Source organism: Strix aluco, chromosome 22 (assembly GCF_031877795.1).
Source record: "Strix aluco isolate bStrAlu1 chromosome 22, bStrAlu1.hap1, whole genome shotgun sequence".
NCBI classification, from domain to species: domain Eukaryota; kingdom Metazoa; phylum Chordata; class Aves; order Strigiformes; family Strigidae; genus Strix; species Strix aluco.
Genome location: NC_133952.1, coordinates 9,381,732 through 9,395,914, shown reverse-complemented (window position 1 = coordinate 9,395,914; position 14,183 = coordinate 9,381,732). Strand labels below are relative to the sequence as shown.

The 14,183-nt window shown below is 51.0% G+C and overlaps 1 protein-coding gene across 2 annotated transcripts in view; it reads right to left on the bottom strand.

The window, feature by feature from the left end:
- The window catches only part of EPHA8 (EPH receptor A8), a 49,970-nt gene that overhangs the window by 15,777 nt on the left and 20,010 nt on the right, over positions 1-14,183 (bottom strand). For both annotated transcript variants that reach the window (XM_074847829.1, XM_074847830.1), the window contains one exon: positions 11,452-12,115. In XM_074847829.1, coding sequence (XP_074703930.1) covers positions 11,452-12,115 — 664 coding nt within the window. The remainder of the gene's footprint in view (positions 1-11,451; positions 12,116-14,183) is intronic.

Below are 14,183 nucleotides of genomic sequence, written 5' to 3'. Positions count from 1 at the left end.
CTTGGTATAGCAGGCTCGAAAAAGCAAAGGCCAGAAGTTCCAGATTTTGTTCCCAAATCCCTGCTCCTCCAGCCCCAGAACAGCATCAGCACAAGGAGCAGAAATGCCCAAATGTGGGGATGCAAGGGAAGGCAGATGCGACTCACAAGGAAATTGCAGTAGCTCAGGGCTGGCTTTGCTCCGCATCTCTCGCGACACCTTTCACCTCCTCAAGGGCATCAGAAGAGGAGAGAAAACAGGGGAGCTGGGAAAGGAGGTTTGCTGTCCCCAGCCAACCACACCAAGGAGAGTCTGGGACGTTTGCCAAGCTCTGGTGCTGACTGCTCCCTGTTATGCCACACACCAAGAGAGCCAGGGACTCTCTGCCTTTACTGAGTGCTCTTTGCCTGATGCTGCAACACCCTCCAGTCTGCAACATCTTGGTTCTGGGTGTAAGACTGAGGCAAGTGCTGTTACACCCTGTTCTCAGGTGGGGACAAATCTGGGGGGTAGTCAGCTAGGGAAAAAAACCAAACCAAATCTCTAAGAAAGAAAAGTTCCCAGTTCCTCTGTGTGGAAAAGGATGAAGACACAGCATGAGCACAGCCTACCAGATGGGAACCAAGCAACCAGACAGCCCCACAGTCCATGCTAGCCAGTACGCATGCCAGGATTTGATGCCTTCAACTTGTTGTGTGAACCCCACCTTGTACCTGAAAATCACCATCATCTCTACCCATGCAGGAACCAGCAACTAGGGACTCTTGATCAAGAACCAGTGCAGTGGTTCCCCTCACCAATATTTAATTAAGTTCAGAGAAATCACTGCTGTATCAGGTATGGACAGATGCCAGCAGGAAGGATGGGAACACAAACTGCACTAAGCAATTGTAATCACTCAGTATTTAATACTGTAAAAAAACCTGTTAATTACCTATAGCAATGATTCACAATTGTTTTAGATGCACTCAGGGGGAAAATTATCCTAATGACAAATTACGGGAGAATTTATGCTCCAGGGCAGAGCCATTGAGAGCCACCTCCCAGCACCTGGACAGCACAAGCACATGAGGAGGCCTGGAGAGCAACTGGGGCTGGGGCAGGCACTGCTCTGGATGGGGTCATGCATCTCCGTGTGTCTCCATGTTTGCTTGAGATGGAAGCAGGACATGCATGCAAAGCCTTTCACAGGCATGGGAGACAGGACACGAGCTTGGAACCTGCACAAGATATGGAATCCCTCCAGTACAGGATGACAGGCAAATCCTGCTCTGTATTGAGCTCTTTCATGCCAAGCCAGTGACGTGGAAGACCAGGACCTCCTGGGTTATCTCTGGTAAGACCAAACCATCAGAGAAGTGTCCAGCAGGAAAAATTCAAACACATCAGGTCTAAAATCTACAGATCTCCACAGCCATGGTTGTAGCACACACTGAAGCCACCAAAATCTGAAGCCACCCAGCAGGAAGGTGCAGAACCGTTGTCCTGCTGTCTTCACTGCAACCAGCTACTGCCACCTGCCAGAAGTGCCCTCTCAGGAGCCCTGTAGAGGTGGGGATGGGGTTTTTTTATTATTTTATGCAGTTGATACCCTTAATACGTGTCTGAGGATCTCAGGTCCTGCTTCTTTGTGGACCACCAAAAGTTCTGCTACAGCTGTCCTCCTTCTGTCCCCAGTGCTTTTCCCCCTGCAAAACCCAGCCAAGGCTGCCTGTCCTTGCAGTTACATCTCACAATGTGGTTTTGCAGTGCACATGGGACAACAGTAGAACTTTGCCTGCAGCCCAGCTCAAGATTTGCACATCTGGGCTGGACTTGCAGCCCAGACACCTGACTGATCCCAGTGTCACAAGCAGAGCCTATGAGAACCAACGGTAAACCTGTGCTTGGCAGAGCACATCTCCAGCCCCCTGGTGGGTCCCCAGTTATCACCCCAGCCTCTTGGGGTCAATACCATGGGGATTCCACAGATTCTCTGTCCCTCATAGCACATATTGCCTGTTTTTCCCAGCCCACCAGCCCCACTCTCTCATGCATCGCCTGCTCAAGGGGCCTCAGAGCAGCAGGCTTGTCTCAGAAACAGTGAGCGTGGGGAGGGCTCTGCCAGCCATCTGTAGTTTGGTCCATTTGTTTCCCTCCCTCTCCGTCCTCTGGGGACAGGACAACATCTGCTAATAAGCTGGCAGAGCTCAGGAGATGATAGATGAACCTGTCGAGGATACACTAGCCAGGAACGAGCCGCTTTTCTTAGTCTGAAGTTGCCATCTGGGACTAGTGCTCTGCGGGTGACCCTGGTGGGACCACCAAGGGACTGCAAATGCGAGCATCAACCCTGTGTCACTCCCTCTTGGCTCCATCCTCAGCCCAGGAGGTTTGGGCAGGGCCAGGGCACAGCTGAGAGGGTGCCATGGGGCAGCTCCACAGTACCAATGCCAATTGCCCCCTTCCCTGACCCTGGAACAAAGCTGGGCATCAGCAAGCATCAGAAGAGCAGCCATGTACCTCCCTTTGGCAGTGCTGGGAAGAGAGAGATGGAAATAAGGGTGTCATAGCCACTGTGACAGCCAGAGGCAGGCACCAGTCCCAGAGCCCTCCAAGCTGCAGGAGAAGCTAGCACAGAAAATCCCAGCTCCTATCAATCCAGTTTCAGTATGATGCCTCCAATCTCAGCTCCCACATGGCACAGACACGGAAACAGAAGCATGTTATTTACAGTCGTGTCTTAAAAAGAGGCATCTGCTTCATTGCCCCAAACCTTGTGTGTTTACAAGGCTGTGCTCCCCTTTCCCTGCAGTCCCAGGTCAGCCCTGGCTCTGTCCCCAAATTGGTCAGTGGTCTGGAGAGGGTTTTGGGGGCTGGCTGGGCTGGTGCTCTCAGGCAAACTTTTGGTCCCTAGATCATGCATCATCCCACAGCCCTGCTGATGCTCTGTGCATCCTTTGCTTGTCTCCACACTGTTTCACACCCCTGATCACTGTTTTACCTCTAGGCCCTGAGCACCACCTTATAGCCCTTCACACAGCCCAGTTCCCACCTCCAGCCCCTTTGCACAGCTCACAACCCTTCCCACCCCCAGTATTACCTTACAACCTGTCACACCACTCTACACACCTGAACTTGTCTCATATCACCCCAGACTCCACCTCACATCACCTCCCCACTGCTTGGCCCTTCTTCCCACAATTCAACCCATCTCACACTCCTTCAGACCCTGAATCTTGCAGAGAGTGGAACAGGGCAAGTTTTCACCCATGAAGATTTTGCAAAGTAGCAAAACTACTCATCAGGCTGCAAGCAAATGGCACATGCAGCAAAAGGCACCCTGCATGGCTTCTTGCTCAACACCATTATTTCATGGCCACCAGGACATGTTGTGTAAGGAGGCCCCTGCTCTTCCAAGTGGAGTAATTCCACTCGTATTGCTGGGGAAACTGGAACCATGGTGGTCCAGACTGGCTGCATCCCAAATTGGACATCTCCATGATGCTGCTACAGAAAAATCAGAAGACCTTACCTCTTGCCTTGAATTCAGTACTGTTGAAAGCACCCCTGACTCTGTCCTGCTCTTCTTCCCTACATCTTTAAAAACAAAAAAAAAGCAGGAAACATCCAAATACCAGTTTGCTGTGAGTGCTGCCCTGCTGCCTGGTACAGACATCCTTCTATGGGAGCAGAGCTGAGGTGATGCTGTGCAGACTTATGTAGGTGAGACAGCCTGGCACACTCTCAGAGTGAAGGCTTTTGTATAAAGCTTATTTGGGGAAACACTACAGCTTGCAGGAGTTTGATGGAAACAGGTGACCTAATGCTAGAATTCAAAAAAAGCTGTTTCCTAAACTCAGTCTTATTGGAGGGTTTTAGACAGAACTATCCAAGGCTCTGAAAATAAACAGTTTTCACCAGACCAAAAACAAACCCAGAAAACACCGTGTTCAGGAAGGAGCAGCCTGAATGGGAGCCACCCCTGCAGATGACAGTGCTGGAGGTAACCCTGGATCCCTGCTGCAAGGCTTCAGGGAGCAAAAATACATAAATGAAAAAGGACATAGAAAACACCAAGGATTTAATGCAGGAACCAATATGCAGCTTTGGAGGGTATGTGAGTCCTCTCGCTGCATGCATCTGTCTATGGATATATACAGGGGCTGAGCTTTAAAATAAGGGTGCCCATCACTCCAGAAGAAGCAAGAGCAGAGCATCACAGGGGCCAGCACAGCCCTCACCCCCGCACAGCTGAGCACCAACAGCTTTTGGATCCCTTTCTCCTCCATGGGGAAGTGTCAGCAGCAGCATGTTATTTTCAGGAAGGGGAAGAAGTCGTCACACAAGAAGCAGTGACATGGGTGGGATCTAGGTCGCATGCCAAGTACAGAACAAATTTTTGGCATGATCTTACTGCTCTGTGGGATGAGGAGCGTCTTCCCCATGCAAGGCGAGCACACCAGACCTCCAAATATGCTGGTAGTGAATTTAAACTCCCCAGCCTCGATTGCATTTCCAGTGTAAGTACTGGTGCAAGACACCAGGTCTTTCCTGCAGTCTGCCTGTTTCTAAACTCCCCAGCAATGGCTTTCCAGGCACCTGCACATTGGTAACCCAGAGCAACAACCTGTGTTCATGACCTGAACCTGGACAAATTCTGTGGAAGATTTCAAACCAAAAAAACCACATTCCAAAACTGCTGAAGGTCTTTGAGCGCTGCCAGATCTGTCCATCACAGTCCAGCTGCTCTTCAGCACTTCTTACATGGACTACAGAGACCTACCAAGCACAAATGAAATTTGTTTTATCCCCATCAATACCTTGAAACTCCAACCTAGCATCATTCTCACCCTTCATCTATGTCAGCAGCTAAATACGACAAACTTAGAGGAAGAGTGGTAAACAATAAAATTGTTTACCAGCCAGGGACAAAAAAAAACATTCTTATTTTGGTGGGGAAAGGGCAGCTCTGCAGTCATCTCTGTCCTTTTTGTTTGTTCCTAACCATAAAAAAAAAAAAAGAAAAAAGAAAAAAAAATAGTTTTAGGTGTTGGGGGGCCTGCTCTGTTTTGTTTTCCTAGTAAATTGCAATTGGCTGCTTGCTTGAGTTTTAGAGGAGGGAATGAAGGTGCTGGAGATACTGAGATCACCTTGCCTTGCACCCTGCCTTCTCCAGCATGCTCGCTGAGCTGAATTAGCCATGCACACACAAACAGGCTAATTAGCAGCCAGGTCTGGGACTATAAGCTGGAAGTCCTGGTACAAGGCAAATGTGAATTCAAGGATCCCATCCCAGGGCTGGATAATCCTCCAGCAGAAGCAGTTTTTCCTAATGTCCAGCCCAAACTTTGCAAGTAATTTTTGTTTCTGACACATCATCTTTGCAGTCTGTACCCATCTGAGGTGTGATACCTGGATCCTGAAAAGTCCTATCTTATGTTCTACCTTTTTTTTTTTTTTTGAGGATGTGGGGCTTTGCATGGGATAAACAGAAGGCAATATAATCTTACCAGCTGGTTTTGCCTGTATTTTACAAAGCAGCTGACTGGCTTGCAAACCAACAATGAAAATCTTGTAAGTCACTAAGGTTCTTTTATTTTCTTGCCTGGCATCACGGAAAGGATGTTTGCATAGCTTTCATAGCGCATCTTTGAAACTATCACTGCTCATGTCCTTGAAAGGTTTATTTTGGTACACTCACAGCAGAAACCCTCTGCGGTGGGCACCCAGGGCATTGGTGCAGTCTAGCTCTGGGTACGACAGCCTGGTACGCTGCCAGCACACGTAGGAGACTCTGAGCAGGCGTCACTGAGGTGCAACACAGACACCAAGCCTGTGGCTTGGAGATGGCATGTGTGCGCTGGGACTTTCATGGGAAGTCTCCTTGAAATCCACACTGGTTTGCAAAGAAACATGAAACATATTCCAATGTGTTTGTCTGGAGTTGTAGTGACAGGGTATTTTGATGCGCATTTATCTGTAGCCTTTATATATCGTACATATGCTGCCAGACAGGACCTAAGGGAGCTGGAGCCCAGTCTGGTAATGGGTGCCCTGAAATCCCAGAGGTTGACAGAGACACATGTGACCCCCACGCACATTTCGGGGGCCTCCGTGTAGCTCAAAGCCAGGAAAAAGGGGTTTTGCTTGGAATCAGCCCAGCAAAACCAGTGTCCCATTTCCAACAGAGCAGCCTGTATCGGCTGTTTCACATGAAGACACAACACAAGGAGCTCATAGTTACTGTGTGATATTCTTATACAGATGGGAAAAAAATCACTGTTAGAAAAAGGAGAGAGAAACCTGAGGCTTCTCAGAACATCTCTGAGTGAGAAAGGGATAAGGAGTTTCAGAGGAGAAGCGAATGGATCAAGGCTCTGGTGGGCTCTCTTAACCCACTAGCACACCTCTCTGTGTGCTTCTCCACCCTTTCTGCACAGGCTGTGGTCTCCCTGGGCAGGTATCCAGAGGTCCTCAACTGCAGTGCACTGGACAAAGGGGCCTGTCCCCTCACACCCAAGCCCAAGGAGAGCAGGTCGCATGTCTCCGCCTTTCCTCCCCTCTCAACATCAGCATCTGGACCACATCTGTTCACACAGCTGCAAAGCTTTGCTGCTGTGGCTGCAGGTCATTGCTCAGCCCAGCACAGCTTGAGTCCATGTCTCTGACCTGGCTTCCCCTGCCAATGGCTTCACCTGTGTCATTTTGTCCCCTGGTGCTTCTAGGGCTTACCCTGACCCTGTGTGGCCAGGATTGTGCCCACCAGCACAGTACATGGGTGATGGAGTGCAGCTGGATGGGGTTTCCCCTCCTTTCACACCATATAGCTCTGCTTCCCCCTTGCCCCACCAGGTGGAAAGGCAGTCTCCACTGACTTTCTTCATAAAGACCCATGGATGCAAAACTGTATTCACAAGCACATAATTACCAAGCTGGGTATTTTCTCCTCTTAATTAGCAATGCTGTGGTGCTTTAATTGCTCGATTAAAGTTGCCCATGAGGAAGGTTTAAGGTACATTAAATTTGCTGATTGGTTCATCAGCATGAATCCCACCAACTGGAAAAAATTAACTGGCTTCCAGATTGCTAACCAGACTCTCCAGATCCATTTCCACCAGCCATGTGCCACAGGAGGCATGAGAGAGCCCAGCAGCAGAGGGTTTTGTCCATGAGGGGCCAGCAATCCTATTCCCATCTCTCCTTCAGTTTGGGAGCTGGAGGGGAAAGGGTCCCAGCAGTGACAGCCTCCCCCTCTTCTCCTTGTCCAGAGGACACAGGCCGTTTTTTCAGCTTAAGCGGAGCTGGGTGAAGTCTACCACAGGGTCAGATCCTTGTTCAGCCACACACATCAGACCCCTGTTTGTCTGCTGTTCCCACTCAGCTCTGTCAGGCTACAAACACCCATCCTCATGTGCAAATGGGCTGATGGAGCAGCAATAGCTTAACTGTTGCTCCCTCATCACTGTTTGCCAGCCAAAGGCAACAGCCAAGCTGAAGCCCCCGAGCACAGCAGAGGGAAAGCAGCCAGAGCAATCAGGACACCCAGAGGCTAAGATGCCTGGTCCCAAACATTAGACAAAAATGTCTGAACCACTCCTGTAACCCAAGGATATACTTCAAAGATGTTCTTTGGGAATGGCATTTCTGCCAAAAGCTCATCCACCCGCTCTGACAACAGGGAAGACAGCCTGTCCCTTCTGTTTTACCCTTTTTCATTTGTTTGTTAAAGAAAATGCTTCCTGGGAGATTCTGCATTCCTGGAGGTCTCCATGGTTGGTGGCTGGCTGGCTGGCTGGGTTTGTGTCAGCTCCCAGAGAGCAGCACCATGATCCATAGCCGTGCCACTGCTACTGATGCTCCAAACTGACTGTGCATGTACAACTCGCAATCAGCTAAACAGCTTTTAGCCCAACTTTCCAGTTTGCTCACGGATGCAGTCCAAGGAATAATTCAGATCTACCCCAAAAGGCTGACCCTGATGCCAGCACCACAAACTCAAAACCTTGGTGACTCAGGAGCCTGGCAGCCCTCCCTAGAGAAGGTCTGGCTGGGGCTGGTAGGAGAGGTGTGGGTGGAGAGTCACTGTCCTCGCCTGCCTGAGCCTCCCTGTCCCCCTCTCCATCCATCCACGGGACGTGGTACACATGTCCTGGCTCCCAGCCTCACGGCTGTTTGAGGAGGTGGCTTATGGGTTTCTTCCCTTCCCCCAGAAGCAGAACCAGGGTTAAAGTGCTCCCTTTTCTCATGTCTCTAATTGCACTGACCGTATTGAAATGGGTCTTTATTTGTCCTGTACAGCAGCTGCATATAAGTAAGATGAATTATGCTTGATTATCTTCTTATCTGATAAATTGCTGGGACAGATCCTTTTCACTTATGCTATTGCTTATTTTGCTATTTAGGCAGAGTGGTTGCTATTTGCTGTGTGTAAGAGATGTCCACAGCATGTCTTGCTGTGGACTGATGCATTTCAAGGAGAAAAGAGCAGCACATCTGAGGCTGGCTGTGGATGACAGGGGTAAGGGAAGTGAAGTCCTTCAGAACTTTGAAAACAGAGGGGAAAAGTGAGTGGGGCAGCAGGGCTGTGCTGCCCGAGGAGAGAGAACCCAAGGGTGGTAGAAGGTGCTGTGGGACTAGAAACTAGGAATTTTAGAAGCTGGCAGACCCCAAGACCCCATTAGCAGCTGTGGCAATTCATGCTCAGACCCGGTTTCTGCCCAATAAGGCATGGCAGCACCCGTGCCCAGCACAGCTGGAAGAGGGGGCCCTGTGCCTCTGAAGATAAATCAGGCAGATGCATGAGGCACAGCTATGGGGGACAAATGTCTTCTGTGATGCAGGGCTGGGACACATCTGATGCCAGGCTAGCTGGCATCCTTAGTGTGGTCCTGACCCCCGATGCCCCTCCCCGATCCCATAGAAACTGTCCCTCACATCTTTACAGCAACACCAGGACATCACCAGAAGATGGAACATGTGGATTCTGCCACATGGGTAAGTGCAATGATCAAACAAAGGGGCATCCAAGGTGATGACTGACAGTAAAGGGGACAAGAGGTGGAGAAGGTCCCTAGGTTCCTACACATCCTCCACCACGTCCCACCTCACACCATCCTTCCTATCCCTGTGGCACAGCCTTCCTTCTCCTCTGAAGGTCTGGGAACAGCTCTGACCATGATCTGGTTTCCTGAGCTGTCTTCCATCACTCTGGCAGGTCCTTAGAAAAATGAATGGTAAAGAGGAGGGGGAGAAACCTCCACTGTTCAAACATCTTTAGCTTTGACAAATAAGGCGTCTGGCTGTGAAAGGCGGAAGGAAATTAATTTGGAATCACATTTTAAACACTGTCATAGAGGCAAAGTATCTTCTCTCTAATTTTTTTCCCCCCAAGCAAAAAATGAATTTCCCTGATATTTATAGAAAGATTATTAGGGCCACAAGGAGTGATTTATATCATCTCATCTCTGTGACAGAGAATGAAAAATTGCTGGGGCGACAGCCACTGGAATCCTGCTTTTGTCCGCCTGACAATTAAAACGGCTAATTTCCAACTCTGACAGATCCACTGGGGTTATAAATCATTCCAGAAAGGCACTTTTCACTGTGAAAAATGAACTCTGCCCCAATCAAGCACAAGAAGCTTAGATCAGAGATTTGCATCTGTTTGTTTTCGTGTGTAAATATATGTACTCCTGCTCCACACCCACCCACCAAAGGAGATGCTAGGAAGGAGGTGCTGCCCCTGCTTGCTTGATGCTGGGCTATCAAACTCGCTGCTCAAGGAGCTGGATAAATGGGACTGGGAAGGCAGGAGGGCGAGGCAACACTGAGGTCAGAGAAAGTCCAGTGAGATTTCTGTCCTGTTTCTGATGTCACAAGCCCTGGAGAACTTCACCTGGGAGCATTGCTAGTTGAGCATTGCTAGTTGAGCAGCACAGGTCTGAGTCCATCTGCATGAAGAAGGGCCAGTTTCTGCCTGTGCCCACCTCATACTGGGAGGCAGGTTGGACCACACTTCCTCCTGTGCCGCGCCTATGGGTAGGGACAATCCCACCAAAAAAGGGCAGAAGGGCAGAGAAGGAGCTCTCCCACAGCTTTGCTCCCAGGAGGGAGACAATCATGTCCAAGGAAACACCAGAAAAAGAGGCAGGCTGAGCACATGGATCCACGGCCTTCTCTCTGCTTCCAGGCTTTGGGGTGGTGATCTCCTGGGGCAGAGTCTGCTGTAGGGGACCACAGGAGGGGAATACAGGGAAGGGGTGTTTGGCACTTCTGAACGAAACCTCCAATTCACAGCTCCTTGCAGTCGTGGGGCTCAGACCCAGCCATCCAGGCAGCCCCTGCCAGTGCCCCCTCCCATGGTAGCATGTGCCTGGCCCCACGCACATTTTGAACCCACTCTTTAATGGGGGAGAAGACAACCCTTTCTGAATTATCAGATCTATCCCAGAATGACTTTCAAATCAATGGTCGCAGACAGGAGGAGTTTCAGATAGAAGCATTTATTCTGCCCGTCCTTCCCACTCTGCGTAGCTGGGGACCCACCAGGGCCAGCGCAGGTCCCAGTGGCACCTGGATCCATTCCAGTCCGACATCAGACGTCCTAACCTTGTGTCAAGTCTCCCTAAGACAAATGCTCCACTTGAAGTTTCCACGAAACTCAAACAAAGACCCCACACTTTTATTTGTGCTGCTCCCCTAAACATATCCCATAAAGAAACTGAGAGCAAACAAATCTGTGTGGAGTGCTCTCATGGGGAGCCCTGAGCGCCGTGTTCTGTACACACACGTTCCCATGCCTGGTGCACGGCTGCTGCTGGTCACCCTGCTTCCTTATCACAGTTTGTACAGTAGGCAGCTTGAAGTCTGCCCAGCGGCACAGAGGACCCCCGGGAAGGCTCTCTGCACCCCCAGATGGCAGAGCTCTGCAGCAGCCCCGGGGAGAGGTGATGGATGGACGCAATAACCTTGTTTCATAAAAGCTCAGTACTTTTCTTTCTGCATTTCTTGCTTTCAAACCCCCTGCCAAAGGGAAGCGAGAGGTGGGGCATTTTGGAAAGGCCAAGCTGTGCTTTCCTGGAGTGCACCATCAGAGATCTCAGCACCAACCAGAGCTGCTAGAGGCACCGGGCTGGGATCTCTGGGCCATGATGTCCATGGTAGAGAAAGATGGGTCCAGGGCAGCCCCTGTCCCGGTGCCATCCCCCGTTGCGAAGCCAGTCCCCATCCCAAAGCTATGCCCTGTGCACCAGGGCCTGTCATGGTCAGGCTCACAGGGGCTCCCAAGGAGTTTGCTGGTCTTACCAGCCACACAGTTTGGAAGCATGAAGCCAACCAGCAAAGGCTTGGGCAGCCCTTGGCCTCCACAGAAGCTGGATGTCCAAGTTTTTCTGAGCAGATTTCTGTTCTCAGCCCTTCCCCAAAGAGGCAAAAGCCCCTTGCATCCATCCCTCCCCTTGCAGGCACCGCTAGCAAGAAGCAGGGACTCACCCATGCAGGAATCCCGCTGCTCTTCGTAGCCAGCACTGCACACGCACTTCCCGATGGGCACCAACCATTCTCCCTCAGCACTGCAGTACATTTTGGGGGTGTCCCTCTCCTCCGAATGACCCACACACTCTCCCCGCACTTCCACCAAGGAGGACGAGTCTGCCCCAGTCACAGCCTCAGAGAAGGACGCCAAGTTCCTCACCATTGCTGGGCACTTCTTGTAGTACACCCGCACTGAAACGATGGCAATGCAAGCGCCTATGTCCTGGAAGGCCAAGTAGAAACCCCTCTTGCTCAGTGGCCCCACGCCCCGCACCTCCGTGTTCAGCTTCAGGCGCCTCACCCCCAGGTCCACATTGGTGAAGCTCTCATCAGCTGCGATGGTGTCAATCTTCATGAACTGGCTCTCCCTGGTGCTCGTGCCCAGGTCCCGGTCGGACTCCAGGTAGTAGAGGTTGAAAGTCTCCTTGCAGGTGCCCAGCACTCCTGGCATGCTGTTACAGTCCCGCAGAGTGAATTTAATCTCTGCATAGACACGCCGTGCGCCATCCCGTTGAACCCAGTTGGTCCGTAGCCAGTTGTTCTGGTTGGGGGTCATGACATTACAGACTTGATAGGTGTGGATGGGGCTGAAAAATTCATCCATTTCATTGATAGAATCCCACTGCGGGACAGAGAGAGACCAGGTCATTCCAGATGTCCCCAAACACTGGGCAAGCACAGGGCATGCAGGAGTCTGTGCCATCACCCACCCCGGGATGAACTCCCTCAGCTCCTGCAGCTGCGTCTGGACAAGAGATCACTGCTGCCACAGGCCAAAGGAAAATGAGGATGAGCAGACTTTACCCAGCTCTAATGTGGTCAGTAATTCTCACAGCCCACCCTGATGCAGAGCTGGGTGAAGTGCACCTCTGTTTGCAGATGGGAATGCTTCTGAGTCTGAACTGACGGCAGTGTGTTTGGGAGGGCTCCAAAACCTCCAGACCATCTCTGCAAGTCCCTTTTCTTGGTGCTCAACCTGTCATTCACAGCAGAAGCACCTGCATGGTGCTCACCTGGGTCTCTTCTGGTTCATGCAATCTCCATGCACAAACTAAACAGGCCGCTTTCCAGCTGGAGAATTAGTTTTGGGGTGCCTACCACGGGGTGAAGGGGAAGCATGCAGTGAACACAGGACTTCCAGCAAGAGAGGGGGGTCCATGGGGGCTCAGAGCCCTCTTCTTCCCAGGAGAGATAAAGTCAGTGTGGTTCCTCTGTGTGAGCCCACAGTGCTTGGCCCAGCTGAGAGGCTGGACTGGGGGCTGGCTCTGGGAATCCAGGGCATTATGGCTTGACAGCTGTGGGATTAAAATTCGGTGTAGCAGCAGGGTGAGCTTGGGGAGAGGATGCTGGACAAAAGCAGGTTGCAGTGAGCAGGACTGTGATGAAGGGGCGGTCTGGGGAGTAGTCACTGGGTGAGTTAGGAGGGGACAGTGTCATCCAAGGGAGGGATGCTAAGTTGTTTTGACTGACTCGAGGTGAGTAGTGAGATTTTGGATACAAATGAACTCAGTAGTTGAGGGACAAGTTGAACCTAGATGTTGAGGGCTACAGGACACTTCTGGGGCTCACTTTTGCTTCACATGCCTCTGTCTCCACCTTCTCCAACCCCACCAACCCCTCACCAGGGGCCTTCCCTTCTCTGGGGGCTTCCCACCACCTCTTCAGCCCACATGCCTGTCCAAGCCAGGCACCCCCACCACATCCCCCATGGAGGGGTCTGGGACATCTGAATTCTTCTTAGAGGAGAATGAGGATGAGGAAGAGGAGCAGAAGAGGACTTCAGACCTTCTGACTTTTCCCTGGTCTCAGCAACAGGCTTTGAAGATGACTGAGTCCCACCACTATGCCCAGGTGCTGTGAGGGGCAGCCCCAGATGTGACACCTCTCCAGCAGCCCCACAGAAGCAGGGAAAGGTACTGGCATTCCTGCAGCACTCACTGTCCTGCCTGACAAACCATTGCCCCCACAGCCTCAGCACTCCTTCCTTGGGCTGTCAGCTCTGCCTGCACCACTGAAGACAAGCAGTGGGGAGCAGCTCCCCAACTTGGTGGTCTGTGTGCTGTCTGGGAGGCTGAGGGACCCAAGCAAAGCTCCAGCAGTGGTGCACAGAGCAGGAAAGCAAATCTTTTAAGCAGCATTACAAGTACACTAAAATAAATCTCCGGGCTTGCTCTGACAGGGCAAAAACGGTGTTTTCTTATGCAAGTGGTGACCCGTGTTTCATTGCAGATACAAAACCAACAGCAGCCTAGAGAGAAGGAGCCTGATGCTCAGCTCAGAGGTGGTGAGCCTGAAAACTTCACCCCAGTGACTGTGGGAGTTGATGAGGATGCAGATCTGCTGGGACAGGGCATGGCTAGGGGAGGGCATCACACCTCCAGAGTGTAAGAGATATTGGAAAGAGGTTATCAGTGGTACCTGTAAGACAACTCCCTTCTCCCCTCACGGATGTGAAAACCCTTCCTCATTTAACCTCCTCAACCTGCAGCTCCTGGGGAGGTGTTGCTGTGACTTCTGTTAGTGCTACGGTGGTCAGAGCAGTCATTTCAGTGACGTACATCTTCAGAACTCCCCCAGCATCTTGCATTTAGGAGAAAACTCTTGCTTCTCACTCCTAAAAAGCTTAAAACAGCCTGGAAAAGACTGTAGCTCCAGGTGCAAACCTCAACAAAAAATCATTCAAAAGGGAA